The 17,921-nt window shown below is 49.1% G+C and overlaps 1 protein-coding gene across 6 annotated transcripts in view; it reads right to left on the reverse strand.

Annotated features, from left to right (window-relative positions):
* The window catches only part of CAMK1D (calcium/calmodulin dependent protein kinase ID), a 430,651-nt gene that overhangs the window by 317,520 nt on the left and 95,210 nt on the right, over positions 1-17,921 (reverse strand). Inside the window, exon 1 of one of the 6 annotated variants that reach the window (XM_021063981.1) lies at positions 4,972-7,875. The exons of the other annotated variants lie outside the window; for them this stretch is intronic. Within the exon in view, the coding sequence (XP_020919640.1) occupies positions 4,972-4,979 (8 nt within the window). The 5' untranslated portion in view covers positions 4,980-7,875. Of the gene's footprint in view, positions 1-4,971; positions 7,876-17,921 lie in introns of those variants that run through there. 6 annotated transcript variants of the gene reach the window in all.

The raw sequence follows: 17,921 nt of genomic DNA on the forward strand, positions 1-17,921 counted from the left end.
GCTCCCCCCTCCACCTAACACCATCACATCGGGGGTTAGGTTTCAACCTATGAATTTCAGGGGGCACATTCAGTCAACAGCACACACACACCCTCTAGGGACCCACAGCTACAACCGAACGTGCACAGGACGGGCTGCGAAAGGCATGGAAATGGACCACGGAAAGCTGACTGTGTCCAGCTCAATAAGCACGTCTCACCTCCCAGGCTCCAAACTGCATTATTTCTTTGTCATGATACAAATGAAGCCAGTGAATCTGGCTGAACTCCCTAAATAACAACGGAGGGGCGCTGGGCTGACATCCTGGTATTTTTCTTCCACACCCATCCCGCTTCCTCCCCCTGCCTTAACACCTCTTACCCCTCCATCACTTCCCCAGTTTCCAATTAAGCCGGGGCAGGGCCCCCAGGTCCCCCTTCCACACCCCAGGGACCTAACAGCCACGGGTGGGAGAAGAATCTAGCAGGTCAGGGTGTCAGCGCACCCTGCCAGCAGCCGGCTCTGATGACAGTTCCAAGGGCTGTATTGCTGTTTCACACCACTTCTCGCACTCTAATTAATTTCAAAACAATGTCTCTCGAGTCCCTTGCCTCCATGCCCCCGGGAGGGAGGGGACAACCCTGGAGAGGTTTCCTGGGCCCAGTGAAGGTGTAACAGCGGGGAGGTGAGGGCTGCGGCAGGCAGTGAGCGCTGCTCCCTGGCCGGGGCCGCTGGAGACGGTACCCAGAAAACCCTGGCGACGCCCCAGGGTGGCGCTAGCCAGCCCCCTCCTCTGCCATCAGCCACACCTCTCGTGCCTGGGCCCTCCAGCGTGGCTGCCCCATTCACAGCTGTCCCATGCTATCTAGAGCAGGGGACACGGCGTCCCGCAGCACAATCCCCAAGGAGGTTAAGGCAGGAATGCAGCCCCCGAGGTGTCGGAGTCCTGGCAGCCTCTGCCTGCAAAGAGCTGCCGGGGAAGATGATCAACCTGAGGCCGATGAATCTGAGCGCTTGAGACAAAAGCTCAGAAGAGAGACGGTGGAGATTAAAGGGAGGGGACAAGGAGCGTGAGGGGGACGCATGGCGCCAAGTACCACGACAGGCAAGCGTGGGAAGTCGTCCCATTAAATCACATCGCATGGACGGCTTATGCTTTAAAAAATCTACTCCGAGGAGTTCCCATGGTGACCCAGCGGGTTAAGAACCTGACTAGTATCCATGAAGATGCAGGTTCGACCTCTGGCCTCGGTAGGTTAAGGAGCCGGCATTGGGTAGGTCGCAGATGCAGCTCTGATCTGGCGTTGCTGTGGCTGTGGTGTGGGCCGGTGGCTACAGCTCTGATTCGATCCCTAGCCTGGGAACCTCCATACACTGCGAGTGTGGCCCTTAAAAAAATTTTTAAAAAATCTGTTCTGGCACCTGCATTTACAGTGTCACTGCCGACTGCTGTGGTCTCATCAGCTGAGTCGACGCTTCATCCTGGGCTTGGTGGAAAAAGACAAAGTCGTTTTCTCAGCGTTAACTCCCGCAGGGCGTGTGGAGAAAAGGCCACCCCATAAAGGATGTGGGCACTCACCTCTGTGATCTGGGGGAGCCTGAGCGGCCTCCATCCTCAGAGAAAAAAACCTGCGCCTTTAAATAGTTCCCACTGGAAACTGGACCTCAACCCTGCGCCTCTTTGGAGCGGGAAACTAAGTTGTGAGCAGTCACTCCCATCTTGAGGTGATGGGAATTGGTGTGAAGAACATCTGGGGGGGGGGTTGTTGGGAAAGGCTTCTTGAGGGCCTAGGGGGGTGTTTCCTAGGCTGGTGTTCAACAGAATTGTCCCTGCCCGGTTGAGACTGAAATGCCCAGGCTGCTAACACGAGAATGGACGGGCCGAGGGGCCATGAGCCCTAAGCTTTGCTTTATTATTATTATTATTATTATTATTGTCTTTTCGTTTTTTTAGGGCCGTACCTGCAGCATACGGAGGTTCCCAGGTTAGGAGGGGTCAAATTGGAGCTGTAGCCGCCGGCCTACACCACAGCCACAGCAACGCCAGATCTGAGCTGCATCTGCGACCTACATCACAGCTCACGGCAACACCGGATCCTGAACCCACTGAGCGAGGCCAGGGATCGAACCCGCAACCTCATGGCTCCTAGTTGGATTCGTTTCTGCTGCGCCACGACAGGAACTCCGCTTTGCTTTATTACTGAATAAGCACCTATGAACAGATAATGGCTACGCTTTCGGTTTCACCCCTGCCACGGGTCTGTGTCGGGCCCCAGGAGGACCCAGAAATGATTCCAATTGTATCTCCTAGCTCACTAGCTGCTACCAAAGTTTAAAATTCTAGGGCAAAAAAGGAAAGAAAGGATTCCCGTTACCTAGCGCCTCCCTTCTGGGACCCCGTCCTGGCAAGGGGAGCGGGGCTTGCTGCCGGCGCTGACTGATTAGAGAAGGACTCGAATGTTGACTCAGGGTCAATCCAATAAAATCAAACCCAAATTAATGGAAAGGGAACAAATCAACCGGTCGCTCTGCCGCAGGGCGACTCCCAGGCCCAGGCCTGTTGTTCAAGAACAGCCTGTGAAATAAGCCATCACGTTATTAACCTCGTGAACTGATCAATAAGGTCCCTCAAGGTTAAGCAGGAGAGGCTGGCAGCGGGGGGCCGGGTCATTTGAGGCAATCCTTGTGTAAATCAACATTTTCAAGATAAAAGAGGGAACTTGACCATGAAAGGGATCTTGTGAAGAGTCTTTTTTCATGTCAAAAATTACTCCTGGGCTCTCCACTGTGGTTCAGCAGGTTAAGAACCCGACATAGGGTCCATGAGGATGTGGGTTCGATCCCTGGTCTCGCTCGGTGGGTTAGTGATCCAGTGTTGCCTGTGGCATAGGCTGCAGACATGGCTTGGATCTGGTGTAGCTGTGGCTCTGGTGTAGGCTGGCAGCTGCAGCTCCAATTTGACCCCTAGGCCGAGGAACTTCCATATGCTGCAGGTGCGGCCATAAAAATAAAAAATAAAAAATAAATTACTCCTAATTTCTCCTTTTGCACATGTTTAAATGTCTATGCACTGAATTTCCTAAAAGCGGAGCTGTCAGTCTCTGACCCACTGGCTGTCACTCAAAGACTAAACCCTGAGATCCCAAGCTCTGCCAGCCTGCCCACTACCTGCCTTCTCAGGAAATCCCGAAACAGAAAAAGGGGGCCTCTGGGGTAGGCCTCCAAGTATGACTGTACTTGGCAGATGGTTGTATCAGTCAGCTTTCTACAGGGAAACCTGAGCACAAGAACCACAGAAACACAGTTAATAAAGAGATTTATTATAAGGGATGGGCGCACATAAGGACAGGAGCAGACGAGTCCCGGGATCTGCAGGGAGAGTCAGCAAGCAGAGCCCCAGGAGAGCCGACGGGACAGTCCCGGACCCAAAACCCAGGAAGGCCTGCTATTTCGATTCCAATTCAAAGGCAGCAAAAAGCCACAGCCTAGTAAGAACCACCAGAATTATATATCACAGATGACATGAGGTAACAACTGAATATTCTAAATATGTTTGCCTTACCTCTCAACAAAAGGGCCCTTTTCTTTTGAAGAAGAAGAGGGTCAGCCTTTTTGTTCTATTTAGGCCTTCACCTGACCGGAGGCGGCCCACCCGCACTGGGGAGGGCAATCTGCTGCTTTCAAGGTTAATCTCATCCAAAGACACTCTCACGGACGCACTCAAGAGTCACGTTTGAGCAAATATCTGGGCATCCCAGATTCCCGTCAGGCTGACGCATGAAATTAGCCATCACAGTGGGAGGGCTGTTTTCTGCAAGGCAGAGTCCGGAAGCAGGTGTCAAGGACCCATGCAAGGACCCAGAGTGAACTTGGCCAACACAGGAAACCCCAGCTTCAGGACTGGGACGCAGCCACGGGACCCCCGAGTGTGGAACATGCCTCAGCCTCAGGCCCTCTGTCCCGAGCCCCACCTGGACACCAGGGAGGACCCCCTGGGGCTGAACTGCCTTCTACTATGACTAGTGCCACTATAAGAGGCAGTGACAAACCCAGATGGCTGTCAGATGTTAAACCGAGCTAATCTGCAGGGGGAGAAACACCCTATTACATCTTGGTGTTTGGAACAGTCTTCTCGGGAGAGGTCCAGCCTCCCCTGATTGGACCCATGACTCTCCGAGATGGTTTTAACACTGTTTGCAGACAAAGACAGTGAACTAGAGAGAGCTTGGGGTGGTGTGGCCGACGCCCTACAATCTGACCATCACACTCCGAGCCTCTGCCATCCCCCCAGGATCCCTGCAGTGCTCGGCCCCGCCAGCCAGGGCCCTGATTTCCTGTCTGACCAGGCCTCCCTGTCCACCACCAGGACAGAGGCCGGCGGCCTCCCCGCCGAACCTGGTGGGCTCACTGCCACTGGCCTTTCTGGACTTTAGCTGCTGGCGCCTCCACAGCCCTGCCACCTGTCTCTACTTCCTTCCCCAGGACAGGCAGAAGCAACAGCACAAGGGTCCTCAAGACGCCCCCTGGGATCCTCGCTGTGGCTCAGCGGGTTACAAACCCGACTAGAATCCATGAGGATGCAGGTTTGATCCCTGGGCTCGCTCAGTGGGTTAAGGATCCAGCATGGCTTCAAGCTGTAGTGTAGGTCAAAGATGGGGCCCAGGATCCCGCGTGGCTGTGGCTGTGGTGTCGGCCGGCAGCCGTAGCTCGGATTTGACCCCTTAGTCTGGGACCTTGCATACGCCATGGGTGCAGCACTAAAAACCAAAAAAGCAAAATAAAAAAAAAAAAGAAGTCCCCTGTCTTCCAAAAACCACCACTGGCCCAGGCACCCTCAGCCCCCACCAGTGATTCAGCCTCGGGGCAGGGGGTACAGGCGAGGCAGGCACGACCCTCAGCCCTGCCCCTCGCCGCCGTCTCCCCCGCCCCACCGCAGTAATCTGCTTCAACCATATTTGCTAAAAATACACCTCGCGTCTCTGTTACACTTACCAATACATTCTATTTCAGGCCTGTTTGCATTCTTCTGTACAAATGCCCCTATGGGTAGCAGTGAAAATGTGCAGAATGTTACAGCATTTCTTTCAGGCAGGATCCTCTTTGCTCTGCACAGGAATCTGACAAGGAAACCTTTCTGCGCGGGGTGGGAATTAGGGAGATAAAAGAAAAAGGCTGGGGTCAGAGGAGCAAAGCCGCGGCCAGCACGGTAGGAGCCTCAGCTGTGCACGCAGCGAGCGAGCGCAGGTCCTCCCTTTCCGGCTCACACCTGCCCCACGTCCCTGGGCACGTGCTCCACTCCAGGGTCATGGTCACTCCAGGAGCAGCTGCAGAAAGGCCTCCCCACTGAAGCTACACGACACAGGCTAGAAAGCAGGAGAACGTCTACGGGGGAGGTGGGGGGAGGCAGAGACCAGGCTGAACTGCAGGAGCCACCCCCAGGAAGCCGCTCTCCACGTCGGCGGCCCAGGGAGGTCATTGCGTCCACCGCAGGCGGGCCCCTTGCTTGAGCTCATCCTCCCCAGCGCACGTCACATCCCTGCTGGCTTCCCTCGGCCGGCTTGAAAGAGCTCCCTGATTTTCCTGGCGCTTCCCAGAACTTTGGCTCTGCTGTCTCATTGTGTGGGGGATAACGCTCCTTCTCTGATCTCTGCCTCCCCAGAGAAAGACAGCCCGTAGGACCAATTTCCAAAGGTCTTAACTCAGCTGCCCTGTTCTCGGATCCTCCTTTCTCCTAATAATACATACGGAAGACCTTCTCTTTTCCTGGGACGTGGAGCAGCAAGGCGAGTGGTGACGGGCTGTGCCTGGCTGCAGAGAAGGCACACAAGGAGAGGAGAGAAGGGACCCCAGTGCTGAGAACAGAACAGGGAGGATGATGCCCGGCGGGGGAGCCGGAGCTCAGCACCCAGGTGCCATAGTGATGTCTTTCTGATGACAAAGCTGCTGAGTGACAGTCACATGCAGAGGTGCTGAGTGAAGCATTCAGGATGCCAACTCCGCCCTGCCCTCTCCAGGTCTCATGACCTTGGCTGGATGCACCAGCCTGAACAGGCAGCTTCTGGTCCCCAGTTAAGAAACCAGATTAAAATATTTTAAAACAAGGGCATGAGACTGCATGATGGCCCTTCAACCAGCAGACTGGAGTCTCCCAAAGCCTGGAATTCAGGGCTCCACCAGCTCCACACACAGGAAGTGGCCATGCAGAGATAGTTCATGGCAGCAAGAGGGATGCTAATCCAGCCAGAAATTATCATAAGCAAGGATCAAGAGAGAAAAAAAAAAAAAAAAGGCACAGGAAGCCAAGGATATTTCTCCAAATGTATTATCTCTTGCACACTTAGCTAGCACCACCATCCATCCAGAGAAAAGATTGCTAACAACCCTGACACGGGAGACCCTAAAATCTGAATAGTTCCTGAATCCTAACAATTCCAGAATCTTATTGATCGAGGCTTGACTGAGCCCTTAGTAACAGAAAACATTGGAATAAACCAAAGAACCCTCTAGCACCATCATGACACCCCACTGGTGAGTTCAGATGAGCAAAATTAGCCTTATCTCCTTGTGGTATATCTTCAGGTGCTGCTACTGAATTCGGATTACATCCCTGTAACAAAAGACAGTCACAATCACAAGCTGTTTAGCATGCGGGCCCCGTAGGCTTGGCTTGAAAGCAGGCATAGATGCAAATGTGTGTGTAATACACACACACGCATATGGAAAAACCCACTAATGCCAAAAAGAAGTTTCCCAGACCTCATCCCTTTTTATTCTCTCTGCTAGTCCTCTGAATAGCTCCTCTTGAACACTGTAGCTGCCAAGACAAAAGAATTCACTGCTTGGAAGGAACAAAAAAATTCTATTATTGCAACTTTGTTTCCTTGAGCCTGAGAACAGGGACGGTGGCTGGGGCGATTTCTTGAGCAGGAGAAAGCTATTTCTCCATTTAGCAACCAGGTGGCACAAAGGGAGTGGGAATGCAGGTGAGTTGACCTCAGGGCCCCACCCGTGATCCCTACACGTCCGCCCGGCTCCGATCGGCAAATGCAAGAAATGCCTCACTCCCTCCAAGGCCCGCTGCTCCATCACATTGCTGCCGAGTGTGTTCTGAAGACCACGGGGGCAGGACTGGAGAGAAGCGGGGAGAGGGGACGGGACGGGAGCAGATGATCCCAGTTCACTTCTCTCTCTTCAGAGAGATGCTAAAAGGATTAAAGAGGTAATTATTGCTTCTGGAGCGCTTCAGCTATAAGACGCTCTATAAATACCAATAACCACCCCCTCAAGGGAAAACACGTTTCGTGACAGTGGAGGTAAATGCTGCAGCCGCCTGCAAGAAAGATGGGCTGCATCTCAGAGCAATCTTCCAGCATCCTGAGGGCACCAGAGTAATTACCGAGTAGAGCGGGGGACCCACCAGAGCATCCTGCTCCCACTGGAGACCGGGGCCCCCCAGACTGCTGGCATCCGAGACGCCTGTGCAGGCTTACGTGCCCATCCCATGCACACTTATTAAGCACCTACTGTCTGCCTGGGGGGCTGGCACAGCATTGTGCTTAAGCACCTGGGATCTGGAGCTGGGCTGCTGGCGGGAACCAAGGCTCCGCCTTCTCACCGTTGTCTGACCTCAGGCAAGTCCCTGAACCCCTGTGCCACAAGGACACCAAGGTATGATGACAGAAACCACTTCATGAGGTCATGGTGAGGATTCAGCAGATTCACCTGTGTCCAGTGGCTGGCCCCCTGTCTGACACACAGTGAGTGCTAGAAAAGGGGCTGCCACTAAACTTACCTCCGGCAGGTACGGGTCCATACTAGTCTATTTATTCCTTGAATATGTTTTTTTTTTCCTTTTAGGGCCACACCTGTGGCATATGGAAGTTCCCAGGCTAGGGGTCGAATCAAAGCTGCAGCTGCCAGCCTCCACCACAGCCACAGAAACGCCAGATCCGAGCCGCATCTACAACCTACACCACAGCTTGCAGCAATGCTGGATCCTTAACCCACTGAGTGAGGCCAGGGATCAAACCCACATTCTCACAGACCCTATGTCAGGTTCTTAACCCACTGAGCCACAACAGGAACACCTATTCCTTGAATATTTTAAATTCAAATATTTTAGCATTAAAATTAAGACGAAGGAAGAAGAGAGACCCTGCCATGGTGTGGTGGGTTAATAAACCAACTGCAGCAGCTGGAGCTGCTGTGGAGGCGTGAGTTCGATCCCCAGCCTGGAGCAGTGGCTTAAAGGATCCAGCATTGCTGCAGCTTTGGCTCAGATTCAATCCCTGGCCCAAGAACGTCCATATGCCATGAGGGCAGCCATAAAAAAAATTTTAAAAGATGAAGGAAGAAGGATGTAGCGATTAGAAACCGACCCAGCACTTACCCATGTGTAGAAAACAGAGGCAGAGCAGATGAGGTCCCTAATTTGGAGCCTCCAGAGGCCCCCAAATGGAGATTCAGGTGTTTTATCTTTGGCTGCTGGGCAGCGGCAGTGTCAAAGGTGGGGAGGGGAGCGTTATCACAGACATTGTTCAGAATTGCCAGCTCACAACAATCATAAAGCAGACAGGCTTGTGGTCCGTGTTATTATTGTTTAAGTTCTTGCTTTAGCAATGCCCTCTCAGCTCTGGCTCCCCCCTTCCCTTTGCCTCAGTATCCCGTGCATGCCAGGATGTCACCTAAAAAGGCAAGAGCCATTCACCTGAGCCATTCGACCAGGAAGCCCTTGGTCCCTCCAGTCTGAGCAGTGGGTACCACCCGACCCCTGTGTAGGGCCCCCAGGTGCACTTCCCATCAAGCAGTGGGTGCATCTGCCATCGGACAGGCCCAGGTCTGAATCCCTGTCCTGCTGCTTTGGCTCAATGGCTCTGAGCAGTAGTTCCCAAAGTGTGGTCCCCACACCAGCAGCAGCAGTACCCAGGAACCCATTAGAAACGCACTTCTCCCACTCTATCACAGCCCTGCTGGGTTAGAAACTCTGGGGACAGGGCCTGGCAGGCAGGGTTTTAATAAATCTTCCAGGGGATTCTAATGTCTGCTCAAGTTTGAGAACTTCAAGAAAGTTAACTTTTTCTGGGTCACAGTCTCCTCACTGAGCAGAGGGTTAACAGCACTCATCTCATGAGGCTGTAACGTAAGAATTACATGACACAATAGATGTCAAGCACCGCGACAGTGCCCCAAACATGATACCTCTCTTCATAATCATATCCTCCTCATCATCGTATCGCCATCATATCCTCCTCATCATCATATCACCATCATCATATTCTCTTCATCATATCATCATCATGATATCCTCATGATATCCTCATCACATCATCATCATATCATCATATCCTCATCATATCACCATCATCATATTCTCTTCATCATATCATCATAATATCCTCCTCATCATATCATATCATCATCATATCACCATCATGTCCTCATCATATCATATCCTCCTCCTCATCACATCCTCCTCATCATATCCTCATCATATCCTCATCATCACGTCATCACATCCTCATCATCATATCCTCATCTTCATATCCTCCTCATCATATGCTCTTCCTCATCATATCCTCATCACATCCTCATCATATTCTCATATCATCATCATATCCTCATCATAGTCATATCATCATATCCTCATCATGTCATCATCATATCCTCATCATAATCATATCATATCATCATCATATCCTCATATCATATCATATCCTCATATCATCATATTATCATATCCTCATATCATCATATCCTCATCATCATATCATCATCACCTCCTTATCATATCCTCATCATATCCTCCTCATCATATCATCATCATATCATCATCATATTCTCATCATATCTTCATCATTTCCTCATCATATCATCATGTCCTCATCATCATATCCTCATCATATCCTCATCATCATAAAATCCTCATTATCATGATATCATCATCATCATCTCTTCATCATCATATCCTCATCATCATCATATCCTCATCATCATATCATCATCATATCACCAACACCATCACATCCTCCTCATCATATCATCATCATATCACCATCACCATTATATCCTCATCATCATATCATTATCATATCTTCATCATCATCATCAACATCAACATCATCATATCTTTGTGAATCACAAAACAGCAGCAGCTCAGAAAGAGCCCAAATAAGACTGGAATCCATGATGACCCTACTTTTCAAGGCAGTGGATCCCGGGGTCACTAATCTATGCTACCTGTGATCCACGGAGATTCTCACATACTTGGACTCCTCCAGCATCTTGGGGGTTAGGAATCCCAGAAGTTAAAAGCATTCCCCATTTTATTGTTAAAATAGGGGTGAGCTTTGAGGAAATGCCTCCAGAGAGAACTAGAGGAGTTCAAATATTGGTATTTAACATGTAAATGGAAGTCTTTAGAATAGGTTCTGAATTGCTGAAGGGTATTTTTAGTAAGGAATGGTGATGAGAAGAATCAAGTCCTGACTGACGGTGTCTAGAATCCAAGAGCTAAGGAGATAACATGCTGGTAAAACTTCATCTTGGATTAAACACCACCGGTGTCTGACACAACTCTCAGAGAGGTCACGAGGGCCTCCTAACAGCTAAATGCGGTAGCCATTGGTCAACCCTCTTGTCCCCTCTGCAACCTGACAGTTGACCACTCCCACCCCCTCAACTTCCCCCACCTCTGACTTCCAGCACACCACCTATCCTAGCTCTCCTTTTTTTACCAGGACCTCCCTCTCCTCCTCTGGAGCTCCTTCCCCCAGCCATGGCTGTCACACCTCCTGCATTCTCTTTCAGCCTGTCTACTGAGATCTCATTCTTCCTGCTTTGAGTTTGCATTGTGTATATGAAGATGATGGAATGGGCTCCAGGCCAGGTCCCATCTCATCATCTTGGTCTATCATCTACTGCATCCCCTAAAATGGGTACAGGAGTGGACCAAGAAGAGGCTGGGCTGTCTTTGGTCTCCTCTTCTTGCACTATTTTTTCTCTCTAGCAATTTCATCCCCCTGGGCCCTGGGATGACCTCCATGGCTACCTCCAGCCCTAGGTCGACCCTAAGCCCTAGAACTTCACATCCCACCACCTACTTCCCTCCACCAGGATGGTCTACCAGCATCTTGAGATCAGGATATCTGTAAGCGAATCCATTATCCTTCTCATGACATCCCTCTGACTCACTCCAAATTCAAGTTCAGGGTACAAAAATGTCAGGTGGAAAAACAACAGTGAATATCAAATTACTCTCCTAGTTTCACCTGTCACCTTTGACACAAACCAAGGAAATATTAACCTTCACAACAAAGTCCCAAAATTAAAACTCCCAACACAGTAAGAGAAACATCTGTAAAGAAATAAAACTATCTTCTTTGAATAGGAATCTAAATGCACACTAATTATATTGCATCTTTATTTCATTTTCTGGTTCCATTACACTGTTGTGCTGTAATCATCCCCACCCTGCAGATCATCTGCAGGCCCGCAGAATTGCTTCTCCTTTTTTGGAGAAGCCCAGAACACATGCACTATCTGTCATCTCTCAATCCCCTTCCCAACTGCTGGTCCTCCTATTGATAAGATCATGTGGTTGCCCAAGATAAAAATGTAGGACCCCTTCTAGATGCCCGTCTTCTCATGGCCCCCCATGAAGTGCACAGTCAGGGGTGGCCTATGTCTACCTCCAAGTTTGTGTTCAAATGGCACCGCTCTCCTTGTCTCGCCCTCCCCCAACCCATATCCACCGGCACTTCCATAGCTGAGAGACCAGTCACTCCCGCCTGGAACTTGTCAGTAAGTGCTCCTGATTAATGTCCACTATGCTTCCTACTCCATAAACCTCGAGAGAAGAATCCATTCTAAAAACACTTCTCCTGAAATCCACCTCGACCATTATATTAAGGACGATTCAACATGGTGGGAAAGGAATATTAAGATGGAGGTAACTTCATGCCCATAAACACAACCATACTACAGTTCCCAAACCCAATCCAGGAGGTGCTGAAACCTCATGGAAGATCCAAAGGAACTTAAAGCATGGAACTGGACGGATACTGATGAATTTTCATAGTAGCATGATTCACAATAGCAGAAAGATGGAAGCCAGCCAAGTGCTCATTGATGGATGAGTGGATAAACAAAGTGCAGTCTGTCCACCTAGAGACATCATACCAAGTGAAGCCACATCAGTCAGAAAGAGAGGGACAATATATATCCCCTATATGGGAATCTAAAATCTGACACAAATGAACCTAGCTATGAAAGAGAAACAGAGACTCAAAGACATAGAGAACAGACTCACAGTTGCCAAGGAGGAGGGGTGGGAAGGATGGATTGGGAATTTGGGGTTAACAGATACAAATTATTATATACAGAATGGATAAACAATAAGGTGTTACTATATGGCACAGGGAAGTATATTCAGTACCCTGTAACAAGCCATAATGGAAAAGAAGATGAAAAAGAATATATATACATACACACACACACACACACACACAGACCACTTTGCTTACAGCAGAAATTAATGCAACATTGTAAATCAACTATACTCCAATAAATAGTTTATTTTAGATGAGGTCTATCCATATGGTGGCATATTATTCAGCCCTGAAAAGGAAGGAGAGTTGTCACATGCTACAACATGGATGAAGCCTGAGGACATTATAAGCGAAATTAACCCAACATAAGACAAATACTACACAGTTCCAGTGATAGAAGATACTTACAGTAGCCAAATTCACAGAGACAGCAGAATAGTGGTTGTCAGAAGCTAGAGGATTGGGGGGAAATGGGAGGTTGTTTAAAGGGGTGTCAAGTGTCAGTTTCCGAAGCTAAAAAGACTTCAGGAGATGGATGGTGGTGACGGTTGTACAACAGAGTGATATACTTAATGCCAGTGAACTGTATGCTTAAAAGTGGTTAAAATGGTAAAGCTCATGTTTATATATATATATAATATATATATATTACTACAAAAAGTGATTTAAAAAAAAAAACCTCAGAGAAGAGGTACCAGTTAGGGACACTGTCACAGAGCTGCTGCTTGCTCTGTCTTTCAGCAAGGCCCCAGAGGTACTGTTAGTGAAAACTGCCAGCCTCCCATCCAACCTAGAAATGGAAGGAAGATCCAAAGAGACTTAAGAAAAGCACCTCATAAAAAAGTTCCTTTTATTACATAGCAAAACACTTGAAATCATATCAACATACTCCTCACTTAATTCAAACACTAAGCTCCATTAGCATACAGGGCATGTTTTGTTATAAATGAATGTTGGTTTAAAAATAGGTTCCAGAATTGCCTTTTCAGTATCATAATTCTGAGAAAGTGATTCTAAAAAGACTGTTTCACCAGATTCCCCCACGAAAACTGCAGGGACTTCTCCACGGCCTTCCTGAATCAAGTTCCCATCTGTCTCCAAAGAACGAATTATCTGTATAAATGTCAGATTCTTTCCCCATTTCTTAACACCTTCCTGTGGTTCCTCAGGGACAGCACAATAATGTCCAGCTCTGGAGTGTGACAGGCAACAAGCTGGGCCATTGGAGAATTGCATTTGGGACATCTGGTCACCCAGAGTAGGCGCCTGGCTTGACTCCCAGCTCCACTCCCTGTGTCTTGAAGACCTCCTGTCAATCTCAACCTCTCTGGCCTCAGCTTATTTCATCTGTAAACTGGAGACAATAACAGCTGCTGACTCTTAGAGTTGTTGTGAGAATTAAAAGAACTGGTGTCTGTGAATGGCTCAGGCAGTGTTGTACACATAGTGTTAGCAACAGGTATCGTTTGGATATACAAGGATTTTCAGGATGTGGCCCCAGTCTACTTTTCCCAAGCACAACTTCTGCCCTGGATTCTCCTCCATGGATCATCCCACTGGCTCATCCTCACCAATAAACCACACCGCTGATGCCTCCTGCTTTGCATGTACTGTTCCTTCTGTCTGTACACCCTCCACCCTCTGCCACATGTTGACCCAGCAAACTCTTTAAGGGATGTCACTTTACCACTGATGGCTTTCCTAGCTCCTGGACGGACGGACACCCACTTTCCTCTGTGTTTCCAATAGCACTTACCCACGGTCAAAGCAATCCCCACCGTGGACATGGATCTGTTTACCTGGCTCCCCAGGTAAGGGCTCCTGGGAGGCAGGGGCTACTGGTCCCTGCATACTTGGCCTCAAGCAGAGGACCTGGCACGTAGAAGACACCCAAGAAAAGCTGAATGAATGAATGAAGACAACATAAAAAGAGTGGCACCGACACCAAGAATGAAGAGAGAGGAAAGGATAAGACAAGCTAGAGTTGCACCAGGCTTCATAAAGGAAGAAGCATGTACTCCAGGGAAAGGAAGAGAAGCAAAGTTTTTTTAGTTTTTTTGTCTTTTTGCCTTTTCTAGGGTCCCTCCCATGGCTCATGGAGGTTCCCAGGCTAGGGGTCTCATCGGAGCTGTAGCCACCAGCCTACGCCAGAGCCACAGCAACGCAGGGTCCGAGCCTCATCTGTGACCTACACCACAGCTCACGGCAACGCCGGATCCTTAACCCACCGAGCAAGGCCAGGGATCGAACCCGCAACCTCATGGTTCCTAGTTGGATTCGTTAACCACTGAGCCACGATGGGAACTCTGAGAAGCAAAGTTTTCATCTCAGGAAGGAAGGAATCAAAGGACCCTGAACAAACGGTGACGTCGTGTGCAGACCATCCGAGGCTTACAGGGCCCGAGCCATTGATGCGCATAAGTTTAGACATGAAAACACAGAGACAAATGATGGGGCATCATGTGCCTAGAGCCTCATCTGTATCTCAAAATGCACTCACACCTCAGTAAACTGGGTGGTGCACCCCAGGGGGCTGTGCCCTGGGCCAAGGAGAAGGGCAGAGACACAGCAAATTAAATGGGGACTGGCAGCCAAGCTCAGCATCGTGGCTTTCTCGATGCCTCTCTCTTGTCACTGAGCCAGCAGTAAAGGAGCAATCTGAGATTCCCCTCAGCATGAGGGGAGATGGATAAAGAACCCAGGCTGGGGTGGAGAACGGGGTTACTAGATGCTCAGGAATTCAGGAGCTGATAGGCTTTAATCTTCAGATTTTGGTGTGCTGAGTTCTCCTCAAAAACCCAGGACACGTTTCACGTGGTCACCTGACAGGCAAAGCCAGCCAAAACTGGGGTCACCAACCTGAACGAGATGCTGTGTCCTGTGAGAGGTCAACAGAGGGACACGTGGGCTCAGGCCCCCAAGACAACACGAAAGAGCATCACAAGGAAGGGGCCTCACTTGTGCCTGGACACACGGATGCAGACCCAGGCTGACGCCCCGCTCTCGAGAGGACCAGCGGGTGCCCACCGCAGGGAGCATGCGCAAGGGGGCGGGCTCGATGAGCAGCTGCTCAGCCCTGGCGTCTGATCGACACCCGCCAGCCCGGAAGCTGAGCTAAAAATAAACACGCAGGGGCCGAAGGAGGAAAGGGAGCAAGAGAGGGAACTGAGAGGGTGCCGATGGGCCTCCAAGGGCAAGAGAGCAGGACAGCCCCCCCACACACCACGCACGCATGCACGCACGCACACACACGCATATACCGCTCACATGCATACACACACACACACCACACATATACACACGCCACACCCACACACCACACATACACACACGCCACACCCACACACCACGCATATACATGTACACACGCATCACAGACATATACACATACATATACGCACATACATACATACCACACACACGTATACACACACACCACACATACACACCATACCCACTCACCACACACATACACATACACACACATAACATGCACATATTCACATACATACATATACATATACATACACCACTCACATACATATATACGCACACCACATACACAGCACACACTCATGTACACATACACACACATACACACATACACACACGACTCACATACACATAACACATACATACACATGATGTGCATACATGCGTACACACACACCACACACATGCACACACACCACTCACACATACAGACAGACACACCACGTATACCCTCTCCAGATACACACAGGTACACAGGGCTGGGGGGGCGGGGGTGCTGTTTAGTGTAATACAGCTGAGCGCCAAGCCAAGACTGGGCTTCTTGGGGTTCAAAAGGCATAGATAGCATTTGGTGAGAAATTTACAATATGAGCAAGTGCCTGGGGGATGTCATTTAATGAGAAATGAAAGAAACAACATTGAATCTAAAAGTAATTGTGGTAACAATTTATGTATAGAAAAAGCCTAGAAAAATACATTTAAAAATTAACAGTGGTTATTTTGGAGTGGCAGGATTAGAGCCAATTCTGGTATTTCTCTTCAGGTATTTATATATTATACAAAGGGGGGAGAAGCACACTCTCCTTAATTTATAGAAGCAAGCTCATACGCACTGTACAGAAAGCCAACGTTTTCAAAAACATTCGAGAAAATCGTTATGAAATCTGAGAGACGAATGTAGCCTGCAAGGCTAGCTGTGTTTCTGAACGAAGGGACATGTTGAGACAATCTGAAAAACCTCATTAGCTGGTTGCTTACTATCATGCAAACATTCAGAACCACGGAGACCTATCTTTGAATACAAAGAAAACCCAAAGCAATCAAGCAGAAATTCACCGTCCTCTTCCTGCTATTCATCCATTGACCGAAATATCAGAATACGCCCCGAAGAAAATGTTCAATATTTAAGAAGAAGAAGAATCTAGTAAACCCAAAAAGTGAGGACAAAGAAAAAAAAAATCTGCCAGAAGCAACGAGGTTCAGCAAGAACTGATTATATAGCAAGGCTTAAAAGAATAAATTAACACTGCATTTTCCACGTCCCTCGAAAGGGTCACTCTCCATGGAACACAGAACATTCTTTTCTCCAGAAGCTGTAAAGTAAAAAAACAGATTCTTAAAATCATATTAAATAATATTATACTCTATTTTATTTGTTTCTTTTTAATAATGATTTTTATTTTTTCCATTATAGCTGGTTTACAGTTACAAAAGCGTGTTATTATATTAGCGCTTCCTGGGAAGAAAGTTCTCAAGAGTTCCCACATAGTAATAAGCTGTTGTTTCCATGGCTATTTGTTTAAGAATGAGTAATTCCTATGAAAGGTGTGTCTTCTATTTTCCAAATCTACAGCAGGGGGTGGCCAACCCAGAAGAGCCTATGATGCAAATGTGCCTTCATTGGCAGTGACTAAGCAAAGGCAGGGGCTGTGTGGCTGGCGCCCCAGAGGGAAGGCTGGCTGGGAAGAAGGAGTGGCATGAGGTCATCACCTCACAGGCGTTTATTGATCTCTCTGCACTGGGGAGGGTGGGGGAGCACCTAGCTTCTAACCTGGAACGCTGAATTTAACTCAGGAGTATAAAAATACTGGGTGGGAACAGGATCAGCAGCATCTTGGGAACCCTGGGACGCAGGTTCAATCCCCAGCCTGGCACAGTGGGTTAAGGATCCAGCATTGCCCCAGCTGCCGTGTAGGTCGTGACTGTGGCTGGGATCTGATCTCTGGCCAGGGAACTCCATGTGCCGCAGGGCGACCAAAAAAAAGAAAAAGACTGCTGGGTGGTTTTTGTCTCCCTAAATAGAAACAAGGCCCCCTCCCACTTCAGAGGTCTCCCCTTCAGGACGGCAGTGACATCAAGGGTCTAGGGCATGGAACCAGCTCTTTGCCCTACGCTATGCCCCTACCCAGGCCACCCCTCAACCCCCACTCTCCCAATGCCTGTCAGGGGAGTTTCAGGTCCCTATTCCCCCAGGACCTCTTCGTGGGGAGATGCTGACTTCATCTCCATCTGCATTAATGACCCACCTCTCCAGGCCGGATGCTGTGCGGGCTGCGGAGGGCAGATGAGATTTGGGACCGGGAAGAGGCTGCTAAATAATGGATAAAAAGAGGCGCCACCAGC

The sequence above is a fragment of the Sus scrofa genome, chromosome 10 (genome assembly GCF_000003025.6).
Source record: "Sus scrofa isolate TJ Tabasco breed Duroc chromosome 10, Sscrofa11.1, whole genome shotgun sequence".
Taxonomy (NCBI): domain Eukaryota; kingdom Metazoa; phylum Chordata; class Mammalia; order Artiodactyla; family Suidae; genus Sus; species Sus scrofa.